Source organism: Hypanus sabinus, chromosome 21 (genome assembly GCF_030144855.1).
Source record: "Hypanus sabinus isolate sHypSab1 chromosome 21, sHypSab1.hap1, whole genome shotgun sequence".
Classification (NCBI taxonomy): Eukaryota; Metazoa; Chordata; class Chondrichthyes; order Myliobatiformes; family Dasyatidae; genus Hypanus; species Hypanus sabinus.
Window position 1 is genome coordinate 26372766 of NC_082726.1, and position 20696 is coordinate 26393461.

Below are 20696 nucleotides of genomic sequence, written 5' to 3' on the forward strand. Positions count from 1 at the left end.
ATTAAGGTTGAAAGAGTGCAGAGAAGGTTTACAAGGATGTTACCGGGACTTGAGAAACTGAGTTACAGAGAAAGGTAAAATAGGTTAGGACTTTATTCCCTGGAGCGTAGGAGATTGAGGGGTGATTTGATAGAGGTGTATAAAATTATGATGGGTATAAATAGAGTGAATGCAAGCAGGCTTTTTCCACTGAGGCTAGGGGAGAAAAAAATCAGAGATCATGGGTTAAGGGTGAAGGGGGAAAAGTTTAAAGGGAACATTAGAGGGGGGCTTCTTCACACAGAGAGTGGTGGGAGTGTGGGATGAGCTGCCAGGTGAAGTGGTGAATGCGGGCTCACTTTCAACATTTAAGAAAAACTCGGATGAGAGGGGTTTGGAGGGCTATGGCCCAGGTGCAGGTCAGTGGGACTAGGCAGAAAAATGGTTCAGCACAGCCAAGAAGAGCCAAAAGGCCTGTTTCTGTGCTGTAATGTTCTATGGTTCTAACCCAAGTCTTTTATCAGAACACAACATCAGAAACAAAAGCAGGATTGGAATCCCTCTGTCATTCCATAAAATCCCGTCTGATCGTTCACTACAGTATCACTTTCCTATTCTATGTCTCTTTATTTTTTTAATATATAAAAATCTATTAATCTCATTTTTAAATATACTCAGCAACTTTTTCTAATATTCACTAAATTCTGAATGAAGAATGGTCTTTTTATTTTCACCTCAGATCATTTGTTTGAGACCAATAATGGTTTGACCATCCAAGCTCCAGGGAAATATCTGTCACTACCCTGTCAAGAATTTTGTATGTTTAAATTAGATGATCTCACTCCTCTAAACTCAAGGGAGTGTGGACCTAGTCGTCTTAATCTCCCATGTCCTACCTCTCTGCTTCAGCCCAGGATAAATCCTGATGCACTGATCTTCCTCCTTAAGAAGGTCTTGAGCAGAGTTGTTGAAAGGATGGGATAGAAGGGAAGGTGCTAAGGGAGAAGCAGGTACATACAAGAGGACCTAATTAAGATTGGTTCAAGCACCCATCCCTACACATGGACTTGCTTAGAAACTATAATGAAATCTACCCTAAGAACAAAAGAAACGGCTGTTTCTGTACCTATGGCCCATCATTTCTTGCACCCAAGACTGCATGTCCAAGTCTTCGCATTTTATTTTTAATTGAAATTAAATCATGTAGTAGACTAATGCATTGCCTTACACTGGATCATTTTAAGATATCTAACTTTAGAAAGCATAACCAAGATAAAAACAAATGTCCAAATTAACAGCAATCAAGAAATGAAATATTATCAAACTTTCTCTCTGAAAAACAATAGCCTATCATTTGTAAGTGAGCCCTGCTGGTTATGTAAGAGGCATTATTCCAATTTTTGTGTTTAAAACTTTATCTTAGCCAATATCCCAAACTCGGATTGCAAGAAACTCACAATTCTATATTTCTAAGGAAGAAAAATGTGTTCTTTGGGTACCACCTGTACGAAGCACCATGTCAATTTTAGAAACAATATCCTCTTAACCTTAAGGAACCCCAGCAGTTTTCACTCAGCCATTTACCATGTCAGACCTAACATACAGATGTGCGACCACATAATGTGAGTTACCTAAGTAGTTGTGAGAACTCCTCTTTTGACATGGAACCATTTCCATCAACATCGTACATTGCAAACATGAGCTTAGATTTTGCTTCCGGAGAACCTGCACAAGGAAATTAAGACACTTTTCAACTGGAATTAATAATCAATCAGTCTCTTCAATGGGAAAACAATCCATAATGGTGGTCTTTCACCAGAGGAAGATTCAAATTCCTGGGTGTTAACATATTGGACCTGACCTGGGCCCAACACATGGATACAACCACAAGGATGGTATGCCAGCTTCTTTCCTTTCTTAGAAGATTAAGGAGGTTTGGCATGTCACAGGACACTTCTATAGATATACTGCTGAAAGTATTCTGTCTGGTTGCTTCATGGTCTGGTACAGTAATTTGAATATGCAGGAATATAAGAAGCTGCAGTGAGTGGTGGACTCTGCTCTCAGGCATGTAACTCCCCACCATCAGTAGTATCTACATGAGACACTGCCTGAAGAAAGCAATATCTACCATCAAAGATTCCCACCATCCAGGCCATCGCATCTTATCCCAATCACCATTAGGCAGGAGGTACAGAAGCTTGAAGTCCCACATCATCAGGTTCAAGAACAGCTACTTCCCACCAGCCAAACCCGAATCATTAATGCAGTATAGCAATACTGTGACTACTTTGAACACTTAGCACTAAAATAGATATTTTTGTTCTAATTTTGTTCTTTCTTGTGTAGAATTTATGTTTAATCTCTGTTTTTCTTGCAAATGTTGCTTAAGTGCTGCTGTGCCTGTGATGCTAGTGCAAGTAAGTTTTCATTGCATCTGAGCATACATGTAATTATGCATATGACAATAAATTCTGGCTTTAACGTTGAAATTGTTTGTCTATTGGAATCAGAGAGGGAACTTCATATTTGTTAACCAGTGCTAAATATGTAGGAAATTGTCTGCAGTTATCAGCCGGTTATACAACAATTGTGCTCACCTGTATGTCTAATCAGTTCCAGATAAGTAGTCCTGCATGCTTGCCTTCAGTGACTGATGTGGAAGGGCACATAGATCTCCCAGTATAACACCACTACATGATTAGCAGCCTCTAGGACTGAAAGGCCACTTGTTCTGTAAAATATATTCCTCCGTAAAGGCCAAATTAAGCCACAGACTGCCCTTTTTAAGGGGTCACAGCTGTCTAAACTGATGTTCCAAGAGACCTATCACTGATATTCTATTCTTATCCCTGGTGGTATGAAAGGCCTTTATTTCAAGAGGACTAGAATATAAAAGCATATATAATCCTTATACCTCATAAGCCATTGGTCAGAACATATCTGGAGTATTGTGAGCAGTTTTGGGCCTCATGGATGTCCAGTCATTGAAGAGGTTTATGAGATTGATCCCAGGAATGAAAGGGCTAATGTATGAAGAGTGTTTCAGTGTTTCATGGCTCTGGGCCTATAATTTCTGAAGTTTAGAAGAATGAAGGTGGGTGCCATTGAAAACTAGCAAATATTATAGGGACTGGATCAAGTGAGTGGACATGGAGAAGATAATTCCAATAGTGGGACAGTCTAGGACCAGAGGGCATGGCTTCAGAATAGGAGGATGTCCTTTTAGAACAGAGATGAGGAAAAATCTCTTTAGCCAAAACAATGATGAAACTGTGGAATTAATTAATTGCCACAAATGGCTATGGAATTTATTAAAGCAGAGGATGATAGGTTCTTGACTAGTAAAGACATCAAAAATTATGGGGAGAAGGCAAGAGAATAAAGTTGAGAGGGAAAATGAGTCAGCCATGCTTGAATGGTGGAGCAGACTCGATGGGATGAATTCTGCTCTTCTGCCTTACAGATCAATAGTTATAGCTAAAGCAACAAAGAGATTGTTTGGTTTTGATTGTTGGATACAAACACCCATACATGGAATGAGCAATTGGGAGAGTGGATTGATAAATGGAAAGGATTTGAATATAGAACAGCACAGTACAGTATGGGACCTTTGGCCCATGATGATATGCCAACCTTTTGACTTACTTCATGGTATGATAGCATAGTGGTTAGTGCATTGCTTTACAGTGCCATTGACCGAGATTCAATTCCTGCTGCTTTCTGTAAAAAGTTTGCATGGTCTCCCCATGACCACATGGGTTTCCTCCTTATGCTGTGGCTTCCTCCCACATTCCAAAGATGTGTGGGTTCGTAGGTTATTTAGTCTTATAGGTGAAAATGGGCAGTGTGGGCTCATTTACCTGTTACTGTGCTGTGTCTCAAAATTTTAAAATAACACAATCAGTCTAACCCTTCCCTCACACATAGCCCACAACCCTCCTTTTTTCTTTTATCGCGTTCCTATCCAAGTGACTCTTAAATGTCTCCATTGTGTTAGCCTTTACCGCCACCGCTGCCAGTGTGTTCCAGGCACCCACCACTGTGTGTAAAAAACCTACTTCTGATATTTCCTTAAACTTTCCTCCAATCACCTTAAAATGTTGACCTCTGGTACTGTCTACTGCCAACCTGGGAAAAAGGTGCCGCCTTTCCACTCTCTATATGGCTCTTGCAATCTTATACAATTTAATTAAATTTGTCATTCCTTCTCCTTCACTCCAAAGAGATGTCCTAGCTCACTCAGCCTTTCCTCAAAAGACATGTTCCCTAATCCAGGCAGCATCATACTAAATCTTCTCTACACCTTCTCTAATGCTTCCACAACCTCCGTATCATAAAGTGATTAACACTGAACACAATACTTCACGTGTGATCTAACCACATTTTGCCGGCTGCTGCAAGGTAGCAGGCATCTTCTTTCAGGTGGGAACAGGTCATTTCTAAGCTTTTATTCTCCCCAGTTGAGAGCTACAGCAATTGAGAACTCGGTCGAGCTGAGAGCACCAAGTCAGTGAGGCTGGTTGGTGGCTGCTCTTCCCTTGCCTGCTCTCTCTCCCGTCACACACAGCTGTTGATTTCCAACTGTAAGTTTATGAGCAGTACCCAGGAACAGAACTCTGTCATAACCTGGGGACTGGCTGTACTGCCATATTGTGATCTGTGGCAGCTTTCAAATTGGCTGCCACATTTTTCACATGACAGCAGTACAAACACTTCCAACAGTATACCATGTACAGCAATGTTCTTTGGGACATCCTAATAGCAAGCCTACTTCAAGATATTGTAAAATTAAAATAAACTATATCCTATAAAAATTATGGTAGTAATAATGGGAGCTCAAGTAATGCAAGTGGGAATACACCAAACACATGCATAAGTGTGGATTTCACATATCAAAAGGCAGTGTTGTTTTCCTGTCTCCATAACTGCTGAGACAGTGTTGTTTTCCTGTCTCCATAACTGCTGAGACAGTGTTGTTAACCACTGGCCAGACTCCCAAATGGGCTCACATCTGTTCTTACACCTTGAACTCAAGGCTTTTAAAAACTTAAAATTAATTAAATCCACCTATTTAGCCCCAGCCTAATTACAGATAACCCAATGACCTATTAACCTACTAAACAGTACGTCTTTGGACTGTGGGAGGAAACCAGAACACCCCGAAGAAATCCATGTGCACATGGGAAAGAAGGTACAACCTTGCTTACAGAGGGTGTCAGAATTTAACTCCGAGTTCTGATGCCCTGAACTGTAATATTGTCATGCTAGCTGCTACACTACCATGGGTTACCTTTCATCAGAATAACAAAGATATCCAGGAACTCCCGGAAAGAGAGGTAGCCATTTCCATCTTTGTCTGCCAGGCTAAACATCTGCTCTACAAACATGCTGTCCTCCTTTACTCCCAGTGCCTCTGCAAATTCTGTCTTCGTCAGCTCACAGGTCAGAGACTCTTTTGCTTTCTTGGAGATTTCATAATCAAAGTTTCCGGCATCAGACCCATCAATCTCCAGAACCTGATTGGAGCAAAGAAAGCAGAAATAGATCATATTATACAATGAAAATGCAGAGATGTCATTGCCTGATAAAATGTCACCTACCTCCCTAAGGGTGAACAACAACTAGCATCTCCTCATATATTCTGGATTATGACCCTTCACGTCTGCAAGTCACTGATCTTATTCCTCAGATCTCCTCTCCACAGCTTCCAACTTTATCATACCCCACCATACAAAGACAGTTTCTGTCCTCCTTCCTAAGATCAATGAGTGAGACTACCCTGGCAGATGCACTGCTTCAGCCTGTTCTTGTCTCACATATCAACTCGCCAAAGATTATTCTCTCTTCTATATCCATCACCACTCTGTCACAACTTTTGTGTAGATTGCAGATGTGGTATATGTTCTTTTATCTTTTTTTTGGTCCAACCAAGCCACCAATTCTCCACTTAGCGCTCAGATGCCCACCTTATAACCTCTCCCAAATCTGAGTGCTACCCTCTTCTCTGGCCCTTGAAAAAATGATCCCACCTATGAACTAGTCCCCACCCCAGACCTCCCTTCACTACAGCCACCCACCACAGACCATTATTCTTCAATAATAAGCTGAAGAAAGAACAACATGTGTATGATGCTGTTGCAATCATAGGATGTGAAACAGGAAGATGCGGGCAGTGTGGGCCCACACACAGATTACGAACTGGCTCTTTACACTTCGATTTAATGTCTTCATGGTATGGAAGGAATTCTAGGTCAAAATCTTGGAGCGATTCAGTCACTTCAACTCTGACTTACTTCACAATCTGCAGACTTACTTTCAAGGACTCGACAAATCATGTTTCTCCATCTCCCTCTCTTTCCCCTTCTCTCTGCCCCCTTCTCCCCCCCATTTTCTTTAGCATATTGGCTGTTTGTTAACCTATATTTATGTATAGTTTTTCATAAATTCTATTGAATTACTTATTTACTGTAAATACATGGAAGAAAATGAATCTCAAGGTAGTAGAAGGCAATACATTCGTACTTTACTGGCGATGGTGGGAGATGGTGTAGAAGGTGATGATGGTCTAGATAGTGTAGATGATGTTGATGGTGATGATGGTGTACATAGTATGAATGGTGTTGATGGTGATCATGGTGTAGATAGTGTAGATGGTGATGTAGATAGTGTTGATGGTGATGATGGTGTACATGGTGATGATGGTGTAGATAGTATAAATGGTGTTGATGGTGTAGATAGTGTAGATGATGTTGATGGTGATGATGGTGTAGATGGTGATCATGGTGTAGATAGTGTAGATGGTGATGTAGATAGTGTTGATGGTGATGATGGTGTACATGGTGATGATGGTGTAGATAGTATAAATGGTGTTGATGGTGATCATGGATTAGATAGTGTAGATGGGTTGATGGTGATGATGGTATAGATGATGATGATAGTGATGTTGGTGTAGATGGTGATGATAGTGATGATGGTGTAAATAGTGATGATGGTGTGGATAGTGTAGATGGTGATGATGGTGGAGATGTTGATCGGGCAGAAGATACAAAATCCTTAATGCACATACCACTAGGCTCAAGGACAGCTTCTATTCCCCTGATATGATTATTGATTAGTTACTTTAGTACAATAAGTTAAATACTTGAGTTACAATCTGTCTCTATAAGGTTCGCACCTTATCACCTGTGTGCATTTTCTCTTCAACTGTAACACTATAGTCTGCGTTCTGCTATTATTTTCCATTGTACTAACTCAGTGCACTGATGTGACGAGATTATCTGCATGGATAGCATGCAAAACAAAGTTTTACGTAGAACATAGAACAGTGTATCACAGGAACAAGCCCTTCAGCCCACAATGTTGTATAGAACCAATCTAAAAAGTACTGTACCTTGGTACATGTGACAATAATAAGCTAATTTACCATTTATTGCCTTACCTGGGCAAAAACACGACGGAAGAACGTATCTAAGATCTTTATCCGTTGTTCCTTTGTCACAGCTTCCTTCAACAGAGTTCGTTCTTTCACTTCATGCACCAGCAGAGGTATGCCATGACTATTAAGGTAATTTTTAAAATCTTCCACAAATATGTCACGTTCATCTTCATCATTAAACATCAGAACCTGAGGGCAAAAGTTATTTATATTAACCTATGGCATGTTAATTTTAAATTTTGATGCAAGTGTATAATTTTATTAATGACAAGATAAAGTTTATATCTATCACACTCAATATTTAAACAAATGTATATATAAAATGTATGTTAACAAAATTATTGTTACCTTATTATGTAAATAATAAGTCAAAATAATTGAATTTTGGAGGAGGGTGGGGCTTGTGGCAGAAGGAATAGGCAGAAGAGGTCGAGGCTGTGTCTTTAGTTGGGTGGGGTTAGATAGAGGACTGGAACAACAGTCAAAGGTTGAAAAAGGAGGCAAAAAATCAACCAATGATTTGTAGCAGTGTGTACAAGCCAGGGGTTTCAGGGAGAGATGGGATTTGAGGGAGAGATGGAGAGTGAGGTCCAGGAGAATGATCAGGTCATGGCATCTGAGGAATGCTCAGGAGATCAGAACATCAGAGCTTAGGCTTGAGGGCATAACAGGACTAGACAGGAAGAAGATTAGGGTCTCAGAACCAAATCAGGGGCAACAGTGTGTGAGGTTCAAAAGGGTTGGTTATAAATATATAAGGGTCTTAAATAATGAGGTTCCACTAGGAATGTGTTGTGAAGACTAAGTTGTCTCAGGAGTGCCGAATGGTGATAATTTCTGGGACAATGTAATCCTTGTTCCCCTAAAGTTCCCCACGAGGAACACTGCATGGGCACGACACAGGATGATGTCATAACAAGGACATCATTCTGTGTATGACAGGATTTTCTTTGCTACATCTGATCACATGGTCTGCAGAGCTGAGAACATTTAGCAGTATGACATGCAGAACTGATCATTATAACAACGCTACTGCTTTCCCAAGTGAAATTAGTACAGGGCCGCCACTCTTCCCGGGACCTTTTAAAATTGCATACTGATTACTGACCAATTGCAGAATTTAGCTTGAAAGAAACACACAATCAGGGAAAAGTTCCTAAAAAAATAAATAATGCATTGTATAGTTAAAAGAGAAAGAAAAACTAACAACGGTTTTGGGTCACAAATATGACAAATAACAGATTATATGGGAAAACATTGCAGGGGCTTGTGTCTTATTATGTGCCTAGACATGAAACAAGATAGACACAGATGATTCTCCAGATGCTGGAAATCCTGAGCAACACACACAAAATACTGAAGGAACTGGGAAGTCATCATGGAAGTTGCAGTAACACAAGGGTTATAGTAAAATTCTGCCAAGGATAGTTCACAGATCATGCACAGTCATCTCAGGCAATAGAAGATCTTTGAAGGGCATAGATTTCCTTTGCACAGAGGGTAACCAAAGCCATTTGGAAAATGAATACAGAATAAGGATGCAGATGAAGGATTCTAGGGTGACACTTACTACTGGTCAGTTACTTTGCTCATTCTGAATTATTATTGGCCTGTAACGTGGAGTTTCTATTGATTATAAATCCTAGAATTATCATAGCATAATTGGAGACTGCATATGCAAATAAGCAAATTGAATACACACAATATTACCAATTGATCAATATCTGTACAGTATACTTAGTTCCTATAAAGAAATGGCATCCTTTGTTCAAATTTCAGAACAGTATGGTGACAGCAGCCATGCCGTTCTCCTTGTAGACAAGTAAATAAAGTGTGATTGAAGAAACAAGGGTGAGTTTTCAGTATCCAGTTAATCAGTGATGACATCATGCAGCTTCTATGGAAGGGAATAAACTATCGGCATTTTGAGCTGAGTCCTGATGAAAGGTCTTGGCCCGAAATGTTGACTGCTTATTCCCCTCCATAGGTACTGCCTGACTTTCTGAGTTCCTGTAGAATATTGTATGTGTTACAACAAGGATAGAGCTGCTCACCAAACAATCTTCACTAAGAACAATTAAAACTCAACTAATAATTGCACTGCTCTTAAATGTACACTTCCATTCCTATGTACAACATTACCCAATCAGTCTACTCGGTAAAATCAGGACATATCGAATCCAGCTAACTCCTGTTCTATAAGTCTACTCTCAGTCATAGGTGACATGATGGAAGCTGCTCATGACACTGTTGGCAAATGACATTTAATAAGAGCCTGGTCACCAATGGAGGCACAAAAATATTGCAGTTTGGTGTATCTGGAGCAAAAAAAAATCTGCTGGAATTCTCAGTGGATTAAACAGCAGGAAGAAAGGAATTGTCAACATTTCAGAACTGAGGCAAGGTTTCAACATGAAACGGCGGCAGTTCCTTCCTCGCAGATGCTGTTTGACCCACTGAGTTCGTCCAGCAGATTGCTTGTTGCACCTAGCCACCAGCACTCAGTACAGGGGCTGAGCTGTGACCACTTAAATAGCATCTTTCATGCCTTTTTCAAAATGTTTTGATATGCTTTACAAACAATGGTGTACTGTTAAAGTGAGGTAAGGAGTATGCAGAATGACAAGCACTGATTGTGGAGTCGAACTGAAAATAACTGTGCTTGTTAGTAAGTAAAATTGGAATCTGGGGTCAACCTTGCTGATTTTAAATCACAGCTTTCATAAAGGTGTATTATTGATGGTCAATTAACATAGCTCCAGGCTTCACTGGAGGAGTTCCTCAAGGATTAAGGATCAATTTTATTAGCCATATACATTTATATGTATTAGGAATTTGCTCTGGTGTTTTGGCACAGCATGCAATGAAAATAAGAACATATGCTGTAACAATTATGAAGAATCAATTATATAAAATAAATGCAGAGATTAAAGTACAGATATGAATTAAAATGTGCACAAATACATAAATTCTATCATGCATTTACAATGTAAACAACATTATAAAAAGTGGTTTAAAGTAAAAGTTTTGCTCAAGACAGCATTCTAAAGCTGAGCAACTTTTAGCTGCTTTACCAATGGTTTTCCTTGCATCATGAGGTCAGAAATGGTCATGCTTTTGATCCTTCCATTGGGTTTAGTGGCATTTGCAGTGTATTAGATGGATGTGGACCACGTCTGGATTGAAAGATGGAAAAAATGTACTTCACAGTTTCACAGGGCAATGATCCTCTCTGGCAAGACTAATCACTCGCCTGTGACTTTTCAAGCACTGACATCTGGGCTCACCAATGTATAGAAACTCAAATGGACCAGTCATATAAGGGAGGGTCAAAGGCAGAACATTCTGTGATGAGGGTAACCTTAAATCCTAGGCCTTGATACCTTAGGAGTCTGCCTTGGTCAATTAACAAATGCATACTTGAACTTAGGAAGCTTATAAACTAGGTAATGCGAGCAGCACTGCAGAGTAGCAGTGAGCATAACACTATTAGAACACCAGCTGTAAGACTGGGATGCAATTCCTTGCAGCTGCTGTGTGTAAGGAGTTGGTATGTTTTCTCTGTGCTCACATGCATTTCCTGCAGGTGCTCTGGTTTCCTCCCACGTTACAAAGATGTAAAGATTAGCGGGTTGATTGGTCATTGTAAATTATCCTGTGATTAGGCTCGGGTTAAATAGGTGGGTTGCTGGGCTGTGTGGTTGATTACACCAAAGGGGCTTGTTCCACACTGTATGACTAAGCAGGCGAGTAATTAAGTAAGTTGTTATAAAAAAGAGGCACAAACACAAATTTTTACTTACCAGATCATATTCCTTGGGGATCTTCAGCAACAAGGTCTTTTGTTCATTATTGGTGGATTGAATAATATCGAAGTGGTCCTGGCTAAGCTTGATGTTTCGGATCACAGAACGTTTACTGTCCATGACCTTAATGCACTTGTTGGAGTCCAAGACAACGCTGACATACCGCGGTGTATCCTTGGGCCCTTGCCATTCTCTGGCTAAATGCAATGCAAGAACGTACACATCATAACAAACATTTGCATGATAGTAGAACATGCTTTTAATATTTCAAATCATCTAGTGGTACCTAAACAATCAAATATGGAACCACAGAATATATGCAAATTGTTCCCAGTCCATGTCCGGAGCATTTGATAGCTCTGGTCCTGTACTCACTGGAATTTAGAAGAACGAGGGGATCTCATTGAAACCTGTTAGTAATTGAAAAGCCTGGATAGAATGGACATGCAGACGATGTTCCCTATAGTGGGGGAGTCCAGAACCAAAGGGCACAGCCTCAGAATAGAAGTGCATCTATTTAGTACAGAGGGCAAGAGTAACTTCTTTAACCAGAGGATGCTGAATTTTTGGAATTTATTGCCAATGGCAGCTGAGGAGGCCAAGTCATTGGGTATATTTAAAGCTGAGATTGATGTTTTTGATTATTAAGGGTGTGAAAGGTTATGGGGAGAAGGCAGGAGAATAGGGTTAAGAGGGATAGTAAATCAACCATGACGAAATGCTGGGGCGGACTCGATAGGCCGGATCTCTCATGGTCTTATGTCATAAGGTGGAACAAATAGAGGCAAATCAGATAGGGATGATTAAACACTAGTGAATAAATCTGACTCATTTTCACTAAGGCAGAAATATTTGAAGAACTGTTCTGATTCTGCACTCTTCACAGCCCTACTTGCCTTGTTTATTGCATACCCAGATTCAGGAACAGGGCCATCATCTCAAACAAGAAGTGCGATTAGAAGGGGGAAAATTGCTGTCCATTCACTTCTAGGGCCATCTTAATAACTCTTCAAGTTCTCTGCGGATATTATAACGAGCATGAAGAGTTCTCAAATTGCCATGTATACCCTGGCCGTACACAAGAAATTGTAGAAGATCTACTCAGTGCCCTAAGAACACAGCAGAAATGACATCACAATTGAAATGCTGACTTATGTTTGTTAATACCTTATAAGGTAAAATACATCTACAAAAGAGCATATTTTGCTTCAGATTTGAAAAGGGAATCAATCAATTTAAAATTACATTAACATTTTGATAACAAAATACCAAATTTTTGTCTCTGCTTTTTATTTCTAATATCCTCACTTTTATTAACCAGTGATTCAGAGCTAGTAATAGTCAAATAATGAAGAGTTGGAGATAGGGAGCTTATTAAAATGATGTCATGACAACAGACTTTACCTCAATGGCAGCAAAATAAAAGAGCTGGTGATTGACTTCAAGAAGAGGGGGGCAATGCACATACTCTTATCTTCATCAACAGTGTTGAAGTTGAGAACTTCAAATTTCAGGGACTGAACTTCATGAATATTCTGTCCTGGTCCAGCCATGTAAACATCAGGCCAAGAAAGCTCACCAACATCTCTGCTTCTGCAGGAGGCTGAAGAAAATTCCCGTCGACCCCATTGACACATCATTGAAAGCATCTTATCTGGATATATAATGGTTTGTTATGGCAACTGCAATGCTGCTGACTGCAAGAAACTGCACAGAGTTGTGGACATGGCTCAGCACATCACAGGAATCAGCCTCCCCTCAAAGGTCTACGTCAATAATTCTTGCTGTCTCAGTAAAGCAACCAGCATAATCAAAGACCCCATATGCCCCGGACATTCTTCCTCCCGACCTCTCCTGTTGGGCAGATGATATAAAAGCCAGCAGGGTCAAGGTCAGCTTTTAGCACATTGTTATGATTACCAAATGGTTTCCTACTAAAAGGTAGATGCTTGACCTCACAGTCTATCTCATTATGATCTGGCATTACCTGCACTGCACTTTCTCTGTAACCTTTACACCTTATTCTGCACTGTTATTGTTTTACCTTGTTCTACCTTAATGCACTATGTAATGAATTGATCTGAATGAACAGCTTTTCACCATACTTCAGTATATGTGACAAAAATAAACCAAGTCTAATTTAAAAGCCACAAAACCAAAATTTTCAACTGGGTTATAATATTATTGGGGGCACCTCTATTGAATGGAGTGAAATAATGTAATAACTATTAGTTAAATACCATTACCTCTGAACTGCACAACAGTCAGTGAGAGCCAGTTGCAACTGTCATACAGAAAACATTTTATTTCATAACATTAAAATTAATACCTTGGATTTTATCTCCTGAAGAGGCCTGTTTCTTTACAGAACGTCTCTTGTTCTGTAATCTTTTCTTTTCTCTCCTTCGATCAAGAGATATAGTGAAAGCTAAAAGCAGGGCCGCTGTAAAGATATATATAAAAAGAAGCCATTATTTATCAAAACATGAACAAAGTTAAATTGTAAAGCTCTTCTCAACTTTGAAGTGGTTTGATGCACATAATATGTCTGTCTGACCTGTCTTGATGACACAATAACGTCCGAGTCAGTCAGGAGAAATGCTTTATATTTGAATGGATCTATCAATAAATGACAGCAATGTACCAGGACTTCTTGGAGCCACTGAGATAAATATATTGCTTATACATAATGGTGCAACACTCAACCCCCCTACTAAAAACTGTAACATTGTGCAGCTAGAATGTGTGAATCTATAATGTTGGATTAATTCATTCAACAACAAATCTTTGAAATCAGAATCCATTTGAGAATCAGGTTTATTGTCACTAACACAAGTCATGAAATTTGTTGTTTTGTGGCAGCAGTACAGTGCAGGCATAAAAAATACTGAAAGTTACAATAAAAAATAAATTAGAGCAAAAGTGCTGATGAGTTCATGAACCATTCATAAAAATGATGACGGGGGAAGAAACTGATCCTAAAACACTGGGTGTGGCTTCAGCTTCCTATACCTCTCCCCTGATGGCAGTAATAAGAAGAGGGCATGTCCTGGATGGTGAGGGTCCTTTATGATGTTTGCTGCCTTCTTACGGCACTGTTTTTGAATATGTCCTTGATGGTAGGGAGGGAGTGCCCATGATGGACCTGGCTGAGTCTTCAATGCTCTGAATCCTGTTACAATAAAGTTTTGAATTAAAATAAGTATCAGAATCAGGTTTATTGTCACCGGCACAAGTCATGAAATTGCTGTACATTGGTGCCTCTGAACTAAAAGATGATGAAACCAGTCAGAATGCTCTCGACAGTACATCTGTAGAAATGTGCTAGAGACTTTGGTGACATACAGAATCTCCTCCGACTCCTAATCAAGTAGAACCATTGGCATTCCTTCTTCCGTATTATGTTAATATATTGGACCCAAGAGAGTTTCTCTGTCATGTTGATACACAGGAACTTGAAACTGCCCACACTTTCCACTGATGCCCTTTCAATAAAAGCTGGTGAGTGTCCTCCTGACTTCCTCTTCTCAAAAGCTACAATCAGTTCTTCACCTCTGGAGTTAGGATTCAGAATTCTGTCAGTTTTATGTCATATTGAAATTCTTCCACGATCTGTTGTTCCTCCATACTGCCTGCTTCTATTAGTCCAGAACCTCCATTCCACCAGATCAAGTATGTCCAAGGCTGATGGAAATGTGGTTCTGAATTACATTTTCCAAAGTTAGAGTACGATCTCTGAATCTATTTCTTTTAAAATCAGGTTTAATATCATTGGCATATGTTATGAATTTTTTTGCATCAGCATTGCATTGCTGCAAATACAGTAATAGTTAGAACAATAAATTACAATTAGAAGTATATATAAAATAAATTAAATACATTGTATAAAAAGAGAGGGAAATAAAGAAAAAAACTACCGAGGAAGCATCCATGCAGAAATCTGATGGCAGAGGGAAAGATGCTGTTCCTGAAATATTGAGTGTGTGTCTTCAGGCTTCTGTACCTTTTCTTAACAGTAGCAATAAGAAAACAGCATGTCCTTGGTGATGGAGGTCCTTAATGATGGCTGCTTATTTGAGGCATCACATTTTGAAGATGCCCTGGATGTTGGGGAGGCTAGTGTCCATGATGAAATTGGCTGAGTTTGTAACTTACTGTAGCTTTTTCTTAAACTGTACAGTGGCCCCTCACATTGGGAGTAAATGTACAGTCAGTTAATCAGACTTTCCAAAGTGTGTGAATGGGAAGGCATGGTAAGCATTCTTGATAGTGGTTTAACAGTGATCAAGTGTGTTGGTTCCTATGGTTCCACAGGTGATATGTTGGTGGTAGTTGTTCAAAGGCCTCTTCAAACTGGCCTGGTTGAAATCCCCCACAATGATACGGAAGGCACCTGGCTGCATATTTCATGCCTGCTGATTACAGAGCTCAGCTCCTCCACCATTAGCCTGAGGTGGAATGTACAGAGCTACCAGGATGATGGCGGAAAACTCCATCAGCAGATAAAAATAATGATATTTGACTGCTAGATGCTGCAAGTCAGGTGAGCAGGACTGAGACAGAACTGTGATGTCCGTGTAGAACAATGGATTAATTAAAAGGCATAGTCCACCTCCTCTGCCTTTAAAAGACTGAGCTGTCCTGTTCTTACAGTGAATGGTGAAGCTATCAAGCTGCAGTGCTGCATCTGAAACTGTAGGGATAGCCATATTTCTGTGAAGCAAGGAGCACAGTAGTTCTTGATCTCTCTCTGGTATAGCAATCTTGCTCTGAGGTCTTCAATTTTATTTTCCTGAGACTGTACTTAAGCCAGAAGGGTAGTCAGGAGTGAGGGTCTAAAGCCTTTGTATTTCAATCTTACTTTCAGGCCAGCATGCCTTCTGGCCTTCTTTTTTCTTAAAGGGAAACTGCACTTGCAACCAGAGTCTGTACTCTGGGATCCATCAATTTTAGTATCAATAGATTTTTTAAAACATTTTAAAATGATGTTGTTCCTGAGATTTTATAAAACTTTACCATTCCATTCCTGTGTGGTCTGTCAGGGTAAGATCCATCTAGATAAAACGTGGTCATTCTCAACATTATCATTTCATTTAAAATCAACCTGATTGTGTACTTGAGCAGTGTGACATGTGGGGTTACAGACCTATTGCTGAAATTTTGGATTAGGGGCTGGTTCTCTATCAATCAGCATGGACACAAGATAAATGGTCATTGTTTAGAAAATAGAAGTCTATCCCATTAATAACAAAACCCTGAACTACAAGATGCTGCAGAGAATCAGAATCAGGTTTAATATCACTGGCACGTGTCATGAAATCTGTCAACTTAGCAACAGCAGTTCAATGCAATACGTGATAAATATAGAAAAGTAAATAAATATGAATTACAGTAAGTATATATGTATATTAAATACTTACAGTAAATTAAAAACAGTAGTGCAAAACAAATAATAGAAAAAAAAAGTGAGGTAGTGTTCATGGGTTCAATGTCCACTTAGAAATTGGATGGCAGAGGGGAAGAAGCTGTTCCTGAATCACTGAGTGTGTGCCTTCAGGCTTCTGTACCTCTTTCCTGATGGTAACAGTGAGAAGAGGAAACGTCCTGGGTGATGGAGGTAGCCTTTCTAAGGCACTGGTCCTTGAAGATGTTTTGGATACTATGGAGGCTAATACCCATGATGGAGCGGACTAATTTTACAACTTTCTGTAGCTTCTTTCAATCCTATGCAATATCCATTCCCCCAACCCTCCCCAACAATACTAGGTACCAATCAGAATGCTCTCTACGGTACAACTGTAGAAGTTTTCAAGTGCTTTAGGTGACAAACTAAATTCCTCAAACTCCTAATGAAATATAGTCACTGACTTGCTTTTTGTATGTCTGCATCGATTTGGTGGGACCAGGTTAGATCCTCAGAGATATTGACACTTGAGAACTTGAAATTGCTCAATTTCTCGACTTTTGATTCCTCTATGAGGATTGGTTTGTGTTCCCTCATCTTACCCTTTCTGAAGTCTACAATCAGCTCTTTGAGAGTTGAGTGCAAGGCTGTTGCTGCAACACCACTCAACTAGCTGTTGGCAAAGATCTGTTGTGCAGTTTAAAATGATCTGGTAGTGCAGAATCAATGTGACCTTGACCCCCACAGAGATACAAGATCATGTATGAGAAGGTGGCCAAAGCTCCTCTGGCACATCTTTGTGTTCTGATGAAGGAGCTCAGACATGAAACATGATAAACAACTTGGAAAGCTCAAGCGTATTGTATCCACTGCTCAGGGTAGGATGTGATGTCTCTCAAGATCTTCTCTCATGTTGGTCAGTCCTGCAAGAAGTACATGATTTCCACAACCCAAGGGGTGTATGTGTCCAAGCAGTTCCTGGAATCTGGAGTTTGCATTTGGAATCTCTGCTTCCTGCCATGAGATTCCCATTCAAGGTGATTCAGCATCTTGCCATCCATGCTAAAGATTTCCAGTCTGTTCTCCCAATCAATGAAGTTTCCTTTCAAATGATCCAAAAACCAACAATGTACTTTGTATTTCTACTGAGACTGTTTCAGGATGGCCACAGATTGGAGCTCTATTGCTAGGGACAGAAATAGGCTTCACCTATGGTTTAGGTGTGCATGTTATAGCAAGTAAAGAACAGACAGGTGAGGGTGGAGAACATACAGAAGAACCCAGCCCAATCTCACAACCAGCACAATTTCACATGAGATTGATCATTAGCTTAATTCACTCTGGCTAAATCCAAGTTGGTTTGCTCAATATTAATCAGCACATAAAACTTGCAGGTATCGCTAATTCCAGTTGTATCTGAGTAGACTCTGTTTAAAAGTGGTAGTCTATTTCTTTTAATTTTAAACACTAAACTGAAAAGATGGTGACGCCAGAGACTGCAGGTGCTGAAATCTGGAGAAACAAACAATCTGCTGGAGGAACTCAGCGAGCCGAGCAGCATCTGTGAGAGGGAACAAATTGTCCTTGTTTCAGGCTGAAACTGAACATCAGGATTCCAGCAACTTAAAATAAGGCAGCTACAAGTAACTGTTAAGAAATGGTGGCTTGTTATGGTTTATAACATTTAATTGAGTATAGTATGTACAATGACAATACATGGCAATTCATTTTTGCTTCTTTTTAAAAAATAAATGAACAGACCTAGTGGGAAACAGCAAAGAGCCACAATGAGTATTCCAAAACCTGCTCCACTGCCTTGGAAGTAATGCAGGGTGCTGACTTTAACACACGGTTCCATATCACTGGCATTAATCTGCTTTGGTTGAATACATGGGTCACCTGCCAACAGACAGTGAAAACTGAATTAGCATGGAAATATTGGCAAAGCAGTTTTATGCTCTTTGGAAATGCATTCTTTTAATTCATGCTAATATGCAAGACATCATTACACAAACGCTGTCTTCAAACATCGAAGTAAAATAGTATAGTGCAAAGGTGGTGAACCTATGGCACACGTGTCCAAAATGGCTTGTGGAAAAATTTTGTTGGCCCATGTTATCCTCAACTCTTTATACCCTACCCATAATAAAAAGGTACATGATGATGATCATTGCTGCCAAATGAATCGACAGATGATTTTTGCAATCTGAAAGCAGTGAGATATTTTCACAAGAAACATCGCACAAAGGCTTGACTACAGCTAAATGGTGGTGAGAACATGTGATGTTGGATAATATGCTTTGAGATTCTTGCATTAGTGTTAAGATTAATACTTAAAGAAGCAAGAGGACTCATCCTTCACCTTCATCAATAGTATGCAAGGTAAGTTTTTACAAGATTATTGCCAATTTGGGCACAAACTCTCGAAAAGGTTCACCAGCCCTGAATAGTGCAATCAATTCACAATTTCCCAGTAATTCAACCAGGTGCTCATTCAATTCTGGCTTTTTCTCCTTCAAGGACTTTTCCAATTAGTAACATTTCTGCCTTTGACTACGTGTGGCCTGAGCTCCAGAATTTCCTGCCCAAATCTTTTGTCCTCCTTGAGATGGTTAGCAGAGTTACTATCTAACACCGCCTATGAATCAGGTTTGATCCCAAACTCAAGTGGTTTTGTGTGGAATTTGCACATAATCCCTGTTTCCTCTGGGTGCTCCAGTTCCCTCCCACATCCCAAAGATAAGCAGATTGGTAGAATTGGAATCAGAATCACTGCCATATGATGTGAATATTGTTGTTAGGCAGCAACTGTGTAAAATCCTAGCAGAGGAAAGTCCACAGTGATCAGATCTCTGGCTCTGAGTCTGACTCTGTGACTTGCAAGGAAAGTAGGGAGAAGAAGTGAACTGTGGACGTGAGGGATTCATTAGTTAGGGAAACAGAAAGGGGGTTCTGTGGACGAGAATAAGACATTGGCAACCCTAATGTTGGCATTTATTTCAAGGGGAGTAGAATATAAAAGGAGGTAATGGTGAGGGTTTATAAGACACTAGTTAGACTGCACTTGGAGTATTGTCAATGTATTGGGCCCCATATCTCAGAAAGATGTGCTGTCATTGGAGAAAGTCCTGAGGAGGTTCACAAGGATGATTCTGGGAATGAAGGGGTTAACATATGAGGAGCGTTTGGCAGCTTTGGGCCTGTACTCATTGAAATTTATAAGGATGCATGGGGATCTCACTGAAACCTACCAAATGTTGAAAGTACTAGATAAGGTAGATACGAAAAGGATGTTTCCTATGGTGGGAGTATCTAGAACCAAAGGGTATAGCCTCAAAATTGAAGGGTGACCTTTTAGAAGAAAGGTAAGAAGGATTGTTTACTTTTAACCACAGAGTGGTGAATCCGTAAAATTCTCTGCCACAGATAGCGATGGAGGCCATGTCCATGGGTATATTTAAAGTGGAACTTGATAGTTTCCTGATTGGTCACGGCATCAAAGGATATGGCAAGAAGGCAGGTGTATGAAAATGAGTGGGATTGGGATCAACCATGATGGAATGGTAGAGCATACTTGATGGGTTGAATGGCCTAACTCTGCTCCTATGTATTATGGTCTTGTGGACTGGCAGCTCAATATTCTGGATTTATTATTTTAGGTGCAGCAGAGCATGAGTGATTAAAGGAGGAGGAGTGGCAATACTAGTCAGGGAAAATGTTACGGCTGTGCTCAGTCAGGACAGACTGGAGGACTTATCTAGTGAGGCATTATGGGCGAAACTGAGAAATAAGAAATGTATGAGCATGCTAATGGTGCTATATTGCAGACCACCCAATAGTCCAAGGGATTTAGAGGAACAATTTTGCAGAGAGATTGCAGAATGTCACAAGAAACATAAAGTTGTTACAGTAGGTGATTTTAATTTTCCACATATTGACTGGGACTCCCATACTGTAAAAAGTATGGGATTGAGTTTACCAAATGTGCTCAGGAAAGTTTCCTTAATCAGTACGTAGAAGTCCCAACAAGAGAGTGTGCAATACCTGACTTGCTATGAATGAGACAGGG

General features: G+C 39.9%; 1 protein-coding gene across 1 annotated transcript in view; it reads right to left on the reverse strand.

Annotated features, from left to right (window-relative positions):
- LOC132378896 (dual oxidase 2-like) overlaps positions 1-20696 on the reverse strand; it is a 148390-nt gene that overhangs the window by 57204 nt on the left and 70490 nt on the right. The window contains exons 15-20 of the mRNA XM_059946187.1: positions 18389-18526; positions 13553-13666; positions 11221-11420; positions 7421-7606; positions 5273-5498; positions 1611-1704 (exon numbers count right to left, since the gene is read on the reverse strand). Coding sequence (XP_059802170.1) covers positions 1611-1704; positions 5273-5498; positions 7421-7606; positions 11221-11420; positions 13553-13666; positions 18389-18526 — 958 coding nt within the window. The remainder of the gene's footprint in view (positions 1-1610; positions 1705-5272; positions 5499-7420; positions 7607-11220; positions 11421-13552; positions 13667-18388; positions 18527-20696) is intronic.